Below are 9,854 nucleotides of genomic sequence, written 5' to 3' on the forward strand. Positions count from 1 at the left end.
TAGTAAACAATCTTTTAGAAAGACACACGTCGGCTTGGTGAATAAATCTCAATAATAAAAGCTGCATTAATATTACAAGCCTTTTGAAAGAAATATGTTCTTTATCACAATGGATAATAAAAATAAAGGTAAGGAGATATAAGATGATGAGGAAAAAAAATAGTGAGCCGTTAAATTGATTAGCAGCAAAGTGACCGACAATCATTAATTGAAAAAAAGAAAGAAAATCAGTTTAAAATGCTTTCGTGATGGTGTCGGTAATAGTTAAAATTCTTCTAAATTCACGAAAACATCCATCATGTCAGCTCCTGAACCATAGACCCTCCGGGGCCGGCTATCGTGCGTCCCAGTTAGCGTTGCCAGCATCGCTCCCGGTTTATTTCGACCCTGCATGCGTTTGGGTTTCCAGGTTTGTTGGTGTGTATGTGTGTGTGTGAATTTGGGTCATCGCTTTCAACATGACAAAAGAGCGTTGATTTGATTTTTATTACCCTAAAACAAGAGTGACAGACTTGACTATTTAAAATACCTGGCAAATGTTGGTGGTTTTTTTTTCTTTTTTATCTACTATGAGCTTGTTTTGGTGTGTTTGAACAATGTCTTTCAAAAGTACGACAAGAACCAAGCGGCCATGTCTCCCCTCTGCTCTGGATTTCAATGTGACATTGCAACGCCTCACCCCCACTTGCTTCCCCTCCTGTTGGCCTAGAAAAAGATCAGACACGTGGAGATGTTTCTGTGATTACGGGCGGTATAAAAACAAGTTGATTTATTTATTTATATGTATTTGTGTCCTTATTTATATGTGTATTTATTTAAAATACATGTGACTATTTATTTATGTATTTATTTATTTAAATCCTATATCATCCAGAAAGCAGGCGAATATTAGTTAAGAATTTAGACAAATATGCCTGCCATCTTTTTCCCCCCCCCTCTCCTCTTCTGTTGCATCATTCTCTTCTTCCCTGGTGTCCTCTAACAGGCATCATGTTATTGCATCACATCCCTTCTGCTTGCCACTTAAAACACACACACACGGACACAGTCCCTCATGAATTATAAAACTATTCCCCGCTTATCATTGCGCCATGGCCCAAACTGACTTTTTGATCTTGATCCCCCCCCCCCCTTTTCCTCCTTGTTGTTGCCCTCCCTCCATTTTCTTCTCTATTGTTTCACCACATCCAGGTGAGATGGAGGAACTGGAGTCCCTGTGGCTGACGGGAATCTGCCACCACGAGAAGAATGAGGTGATGTCCAGCCAGCTGGACGTGGACAACATGGCGGGGGTCTTCTACATGCTGGGGGCCGCCATGGCACTGTCGCTCATCACATTTATCTGCGAACACTGGTTCTATTGGCAGCTGCGTTTCTGCTTCATGGGTGTCTGCTCGGGTCGCCCCGGCCTTGTCTTTTCCGTCAGCAGGGTGAGATTAATACTTTTCATCCTCATCACTATTAAGGAATTGTAACATATACATCCTTCGCCAAACTTTTGAAATTCCCAGGAATGACAGTGTGACCTATATGCAAAAAAGGTTAGCATAATATTCATGATTAATTCCAAAAAATTGACAAGAAAATGTCAACAAATTACCATAAAGCGTGTACGCAATACAAACAAGCCCATCCATAAATGGCTGCATCTTTACGCCAGTTCATCCCCCAAGGCTCTACCTTAGGCCCACTCAATTTGGATTGGCTTTTTTAACTGAAATCATTCTGGTAGCCATAAATGAAATATTGTCAAACTATTGAGACGAAATCAATCAATCACTCAAGCAAAATCAGTCGAAGGTGGATTACTCGATCGCAAAGTCACCCGAGGTGTTTGATTTGCATTCCAATTGTTTTGACACGGCTGCGGTGTAATTCACCGCGTGCCTCTGAAGGTGAAGTGCTGCAGGCGAAAAAAAGCACTCGGATAATTTACGGCAGAGGTCCACGAGCGGCTTGCTCGCTCCTTCTCGTTGATATGCTGCTATGGCACCGGGGCCGCAGAAAAACAATCCTGGTTTCTCATATTTCCTTATTTATGTTTTTAAACCACGGGTCCAACAAAACGGCACAAAAAAGTAAGGAAAATAGATGATTAGTTTTGTAACAATATTTCTTCGCAATACATTTTTCTTTAAAACGGTGCCATATTTTGAAGGGAAAATTTTGCCGACTCTCTTCAATCAAGACAAAAAAAAAAAGTATCACTGTATAGTTGAATTAGTAGCTACAGTATTTCCTGTTCTACTTTTTTAATTGCAGAATTTCACGCTGAATTGTTTTTCATTAAATCATACTCATGTTGTTAACATCCTCTTTAATAACATTGAACAAATCATTTCTGCCTGACACGACTGTTTAGTAGACTGAACATAAAATGTCATCTGCAAACATGTCAGGTGACATTGTATTAAATTTCTACGCTCAGGCAGGCTGTTCAGCGCACTTGTTTTTATGATTGCGGCATTAACATTTCTATGGGAACAATCGCAATGTGAGAGCCATTACGTTTCCCCGTAACATTCACTGATTGCTCTCTTTTGACCCAAATTACCTCCATTTCTGCTGCAACCTAAATGAAAGTCCACGCACGCAGCCAGATCATTTGTATGTAAACATATTCAGGGGGAAAATAATTCATTGAGCGCTTTATTTGCATATGCAAATCGCCATCCTAGTAAAACACCTGACAGACAGTGGAAATGAGACTTTTTTTTATTTTTGCATAACCTATTGTGTCCTTTCTATTTATTTGACCCTTTTCTTTCTCTTTTTTTTTGTCCTTCTGCTTTTCTAATTTCACAGCTTAATCCAATAAATGTTATTATTATTGCTGCAATTAACATTTGAGTTTGGGCGTGGAGAAAATGAGTCATCTGTCACCCTCGGTGGGCGTCACATGACTTCATGGTCGGTTAGCGCCTTTGCTAGCCTGTTCCCGCGGGCTACCTGTTTCTCGAACCCCCAACCTGTACCGTTGCTGCAAATTAATGAAAAATATTGATTCGGGAATTTAGAACAATAAATATATTAGGATTGTTAATTACTCCCTTTTTCCCCCTCCTGTCGTCCTTTATTTGCATCGTGTATCAACCAAATTATGATCTTGTGCTTGTCGGCACTTTATATGCACTTGTACACAGGGAGCGGCTAGTTATTTGTTGATTTCCCGCCTCTCTGTACCAGCTTAATCACTTATAGATTTTACCGTGATCCCCTCGAGAAAAAAAAAAAAAAGATCTCTGTTATTGCTATTTGCCGAACCTGCCCAAATAATCAACTACTTTAATAAAGGGGCCAGCAGCAAAGTAGTCCATTTTGTCAAAGAGCAGCTGCCGCATATGAAACCTGTGATGTCTAAGATTTGATTTCATCCGTATTAACTTCTCAGACATTTGCTAGCGTGAGCTAATGGTGCCAATTTGTGCGCAAGAGAGCTCTCACACCGAGCCTCGCAATGACGTTCATTGTTCGTGAGGAAAAGACATTAGTGTCTGATTTTCAAATTTATCAACCAAAGTGAGTCATTATTTTCTGACCTCCTGATTAAAGTGATAGGGGGACAAAAAAAATAGAGCATTCAAAAGCCATGTGACCTTTGACTTCTGGACAGATGTATCCGCTTTATTAGTGTACTTTCTTCCAAGTCTTATTTATGTTCGTCCTGACTAAAATCCTTCTGTGCAATTGATATGTGCCCTTACTGTCCCATCTGTCAAGCCCGCTTTGCTTTCCTATACATTCGCTTGTACGGTACATCAGCGGATGCAAATGAAGCCGTTTGTCTTTTTGTCAGCGTCTCCTTTCCCTCGTTAATGGCGCTTCTTTCCCCACGCAGGGTATCTACAGCTGTATTCACGGCGTGCAGATCGAAGAGAAAAGCAGCTCGGCGTTGAACTCGCCATCGGCCACCATGAACAACACTCATTCCAACATCTTGCGTCTATTACGCACGGCAAAGAACATGGCCTCCGGGGTGAACGGCTCGCCGCACAGCGCCCTGGACTTCATTCGACGCGAATCCTCCGTTTACGACATCTCGGAACACAGACGCAGCCTGGCGGGACACTCGGACTGCAAGCCGCCTTACTTACCGGATGATAACATGTTCAGTGATTACATCAGTGAGGTGGAGAGGACGTTTGGCAACGTCCACATGAAGGATAGTAATCTGTACCAGGACCACTACCTGCACCATCACGGTTCCACAGTTGGGCTCAGTGGACCGCCTCCCAACAGGCCCCATAGTTTGGGCAGTGCCAGTTCCCTGGAGGGCGGCATGTTTGACTGCGACAGCCTCGGAGGCGGGGTTCCGCCCATTTTCACCACCCAACCCTGCTCGGCACTGACCCACAGAAACATGAGCAAGTTTGACCTTCTGTCCGGACAGACTCCCCCCTCAGGCCAAGGATTTAAGAGTGGCCTTCCTGACTTGTACGGGAAGTTTTCGTTCAAGGGAGGAGCCTCCAGTTCCACTTACGTCCCCGGTCCGACTTACTGCGGAGGGAGAGGGGACGATGATGGGAATATACGATCGGATGTCTCTGATATTTCCACGCACACGGTGACCTATGGGAACCTGGAAGGAAATGCCAAGAAGCGCAAACAATACCGCGATAGCTTGAAAAAGAGGCCGGCCTCTGCCAAATCCAGACGTGAGCTGGATGAGATCGAGCTGGGCTACAGGAGAAAGCCGTACCACATAAGCCACCACCACTACCACAACCATCGCTCGGCCTCACCGCCACTTTTGCCATTGGAACGGAAGCGAGGAGGGAATAATGACACAAACTATCTCTTTAGAGAAAAGGAGAGCGTGAGGGACTTTTATTTGGACCAATTCCGTCCAAAAGAGGGCGTCCCTCAGTGGGAACACGTCGATCTGACTGAGGGCACTGGAAATAGGGACGGCGGAGTACCAACTTGCACTTCTCTGGTTCCGGTGGAGGACTTCCTCAAGGGCAAACCCAAAAAGTCAGACTCGAAAAGTGGCGGTGGATCTGGCTTGGCGGGCGGAGAATGGGAGTGCAGGAACTGTCGGTCCGGAGGAGGAATGAAGCAGATGTCCATGCACGGAGGAGGCTACGGTGGCGGTATGAGCTGCGGCTCCTCGGGGGGCGGAGGAAGCAGCCGCCCGAGCTCTGCAACTTGTATGCGCTGCGAGGGCTGCAAAAAGACGGGAAACCTCTACGACATCAGCGAGGACAATAACCACCTCTTGGAACAGATTGGTGGAGGGAAAGGTGGGGCTCCGATCTCCCAGCCGCCATCGCAAGCCCAGCAGAGGAGGAAGGGCGGCGGATTCGGCAAACCACTCAGGCGGCAGCATTCCTACGACGCCTTTGTTGACCTTCAGAAGGACGACTCGGACGGCATGGGGAGCATGATGGGAGGTATGGGAGGAGTTGGTGGGATGGGTGCTCCGGGCATGGGAGGCATGCTACCACCTCCCCGAAGCGTTAGCTTGAAGGAAAAGGAGCGCTACATGGAGGGCACGAGCCCCTTTGCGCACATATTTGAGCGTCACGGGGGTTCTGAGAGGGAAAGGGAAAGAGACCGGGACCCTTCGTTTTATGGAGGTGACGGCCGATTCGGGGGGCTGTTCCGAGGAGGCGAGGGCCTCCATCGCCGCTCCGTCGGAGAGAGAGACATGAGAGACAGGGACAGGTCTTTGATGGAAGGTAGCGGCGGGGCGGCATTCTCTTTATCCAAATCGCTTTATCCGGACCGGGTAAACCAGAACCCCTTTATACCCACGTTTGATGACGATCAATGTCTGATGCACGGAGCCAAACAATATTACATGAAAAAGCAACAGCAGCAGCAACAGGTTGCCAAAAACAGCCGAAGTGACTTCAGAAGCCAGTTGAGCACCACGTCTTATCTGCCGCCATCTGCCGCGCCAATGTCCAATGTGTCCCCGCGGTTCCCGAAAGAACTCAGCCTGGGTGGACTGAACCACCACGGCTCCATGCTCGGGGTGGGCCCGCCGCGACCCTTCAACGGAAGCAACGGCCACGTCTACGAGAAACTCTCCAGTATCGAATCGGACGTGTGAGAGACCGAGACTGGATTTGGGATTAGACGTGGAATAGAGTTGTGTTAGGTGTGTTAGGAGATCAGGGATGTTTTTAAAGACACTGTCCACACACACACTGCATCTCTATCCCATACTGAGACTGGAATTTAAGATAAGCAAGGCGAGAGCCAAAGGTGGTGTCAGAAACAGGATGCAAACTTGAGTAATGGAAAAATCTATATTTTGCAAGCAAATCTTGGTAAACACAAAAAATCAGGACACCTTTGGTGAGACGGGGGAGAGGGAGGTGACCCCTCTCTCACAAATGGCCAAAGCTACTCTACTTTTATGTCCAGTTGCAGTTTAAAGAAACAAAACTGGGAAAATGCACTCAGCTCAAGCCTCGCATTTCATCCACCGGTGAAGCCGCGGTCGGCCATTATCGCTCATCTTAATTTGATATCGGACATGTGAGCGCTGGTTGAGATTCGACGGCAGCCCGAGAGCTCCCGCTGAGTGCTTACGAGGGGAAGACTGTGAGATCGGCGGGCGGGCGGAGCGAGCGAGCGGCCCCTCTGGGCTCCAAGAAGACATTGTCGCCTTGATGGAGTGGCAACGTGGATGACTTGTCCCCCCCCCCACCCCCTTAAACTTCTGTTCTCCTCCCTTTTCCTCGTCCTCCCCCGACACCAAAAGAAATACAATCATGAATGATGATATTCTTCTTGAAAGAAAAAAAAAACAGGGTATAAGATCAACAATAATATTAATAACATTGTGAATAACAACAATGATTGTGTTAACACTGCTTATAATTTTTTTTTTTTTTTAATGCTTTATTTTCAATTGGTGTGATATTCCATCCCCATTTGAGTACTGGCCAGGTTCTTCAACCTCCAAGCCAGCAAGACTGAAGTCTTTAGTTACCTTGTAGGACGTTTTACTTCATACGAGTACAGTACATATTTTCTCCTTATGGGAAAAAAAGGATCTTAAAGACTCATACTTTGTTTTGAGATATTTCAAATTGTTGTTCAGTCAAGAGCCTGAGAGCTGCAGAAGCTGAGAGAAAAGGACGTGCCTTAATGGTCTCCAATGGAAGTGTCCTCTTGTTCACATGGTCACGCAGCGGCGCGCGCCATTACTTGGTGTTCTCTTCACGTACGACAAAAAAACTGCAGTAAAAAAAAAAAAAAATGACAAGCGGTTGGAGAAGCCGCCTGGCAGTGGTTTAGATACAAGATGCTGCAGAGTTTTATAACTTCGTAAAAATGATTTTATGAACCTGTACGCCAGTTCTATTCAGGATGTCCCCACACTGTCTCGCAGTGGCCCACTTCACAGCACGGCGGCCTTTCTACTTCGCTTCTTTTTTGATTCAGGTTACATGGTAATAGTCACCACCCGTTTGGCCTCTCACTAGTGTCCCAACATCTATCGCGTTTGTGGGCCCGGATGGCAAAATTAAACTGAGGGGGCGGGGGGATCAATGATAGTCATAATACGTTGAGCAGAAGAACGGTCGCTGAGGTATCAGCTTTGACTGATGTAGATAATTTTGCTTTTTTTTTTTTTTTTTTTCTATTTCTCAAAAGCTGGTGAAGCCTCATTATTGCACAGGACCTTTACCTGTTGTAGGTTCAGGCACTCAGTAGACATGCCTTATCATCCCCATCACACACACCCTCCCACTTCACAGAAGCTGTCTGCTAATGACTCATCCAACTGTACAGAATACAAAAAAAAAAAAAAAAGTCTCTATGAGCTATTTAAAGGTTTGATCTTCAATTAGCTGGCGGTGTCAGAAGTTCAAGGGCTGCAAGAAATTGCGCAGGAGTGCTCGGCCAAGATTGAAGCTGCCCGAGTGTGCAGAGTGCTGACATCTATCTTATAACCTCATCTAAATGCACCGCTGTTATAGGTGAGTGTGTGTTGTGTGAGCTGGATGATGCAAGTCACAATTTAATGATAACAGCACTTTTTTTCTTTTTTTTTTTTTCTTCCCCTTTCCTGCACAGATTTGCCGATTACTATTCATAAATTCACAGATAACAATGTAATCGTGAGATTGATAGTTGTTAGCCTTAAATCAATACACCAACCATACGACCATGACTCTGAATAAATAGACTGAGATCTCTGGAATTTTTATATGTACACATTTTCTGATCAAGTGTTATCTGAGAAGCAAGTAGGAATCTCGAGAAAATAAGTAACACTTTGGTGATGGCATCTGAGTCGGCATTAGTATGTTTAAGCTTTTACTTGTAAATAGTATATTCAGAACCTCTTTTCACTTTGTACAGTAAACAGACAGACAGGATGTAACTTTCCATCAAGTTTTACAGCAATTTAAGAATGAAACTGATTTTAAAAAATGAAAAAAAAAAAAAAATTAGACGGATAAAAATGTGCAGAAACACCAACATTACTCATTTTAAGCGATGGAAGTCAACCATTTTGTTTTACACTCGTTGTTACGATAGTTTACCGATTTAATATATTGGATTATGTTAAGGTTTTTACTTTTTTTTCATATGTTCGCTGAAGTGTTTGAGGAATTGATAATTTAGCGTAGGTGTACACGTCTGGTGATATTAAAGAGGGACAATTTAGTTTTAGCTCTAAGTTTCCCTCGAATTGTGTTAGATTCTCTCTTTTGAAGCTGAGCTAGACTTCATGCTTTTTCTTGCTCGACACATTTCTATAATACAATATTACATGTATGATATTTGAAGATAGAAGCAGCATATTGTGTGCTTTCATTTTAGGCAGCGATCCTTGTTCAGATCTTACGAAATCATTGTGTTCTGTTCGGGGGAGGAGGTGGGTGGGGGGGTTCATTTTTTTGAAGCTGGGCTTTAATGGTGATTGCACACAGAATTTAGAGCCATCGTGGGCCCGGCCTATCCTGTTCCCTCTTTATCATTGGGATAGATATCACTGTGGTAAAGAAAGATGTATGTATATAAACGTGTGTATGTGTGTAGAACACACAAGTGCACACCGATGCTGTTAATGTCGCTGAGAATTTCGGCACAATAACGTGGAAAAGGAATTGATTTGAAATTGAAATGCATTAGTGCAACCCCTTATCAAAAGAATTTGCTTTTTTTTTTTTTTTTGCTTGGCAAGAGTCAACTGTTGATTTATTGTAGCTCAGGTTCGTAGACTGACACTATGAACCCGTGCTTGGGAGTTGGATTTTTTTTTTTTTCCATTTGCTTTCTGCTCCAAATAAATCCAAAATAAACAATACATGGACTGTGTATTGCACACAATTCTTAGACCATCATTAAATTTGTTGTTTTCATAATTCTGTAAGGAACTCAAATCTAGTTTATTCAGCAGGCTATTTCTTGGTTCATGCATGAGACAGATGGGCAATATTTTTTGGGATTCTTGAAACCTTAACCTTTAACCTGTTGATCTTTTTGTTTCCCTTCAACCCAAATTGGTTCCAGCCTGGCTTCTCTGCACACAATCATGCCACACCACTTTAAGAAAAAAAAAAAACCCCACTGTGTCACCTTTTTTTTTTTTTTTTAACAACACAAGGTTGAGCTAGCTTTGAGTTACGGGAACATCCTGGAGCTGGAGGATGTAAATCTCACCCCCCAGCTGACATCCATGACAAGCGGATGACAGGCGTCAGTTAAAATATGTTTTGGGACGGGATTGCTCTGAATGATCTTTGTCAGCAGTATTTGTAATAGGCACCTCAGTGTTTAGCACTGGATTTCATCACATGCAGCCAGGAAGACTTAAACTGTGATACTAGCTTTACATATTACTAATGTTATCCTCCCAAGTTTTTTTTTTTTTTTTTGCAGAA

At 43.9% G+C, this 9,854-nt stretch overlaps 1 protein-coding gene across 1 annotated transcript in view; it reads left to right on the forward strand.

The window, feature by feature from the left end:
- The window catches only part of grin2ba (glutamate receptor, ionotropic, N-methyl D-aspartate 2B, genome duplicate a), a 62,526-nt gene extending 56,333 nt beyond the window's left edge, over positions 1 to 6,193 (forward strand). Inside the window, exons 16-17 of the mRNA XM_085933664.1 lie at positions 1,192 to 1,430; positions 3,839 to 6,193. Coding sequence (XP_085789790.1) covers positions 1,192 to 1,430; positions 3,839 to 6,058 — 2,459 coding nt within the window. The 3' untranslated portion in view covers positions 6,059 to 6,193. The remainder of the gene's footprint in view (positions 1 to 1,191; positions 1,431 to 3,838) is intronic.
- The last annotated feature ends 3,661 nt before the right edge of the window (positions 6,194 to 9,854 follow it).

Source organism: Syngnathus leptorhynchus, chromosome 16, assembly GCF_054491065.1.
Source record: "Syngnathus leptorhynchus isolate UIUO chromosome 16, UIUO_Slep, whole genome shotgun sequence".
Classification (NCBI taxonomy): Eukaryota; Metazoa; Chordata; class Actinopteri; order Syngnathiformes; family Syngnathidae; genus Syngnathus; species Syngnathus leptorhynchus.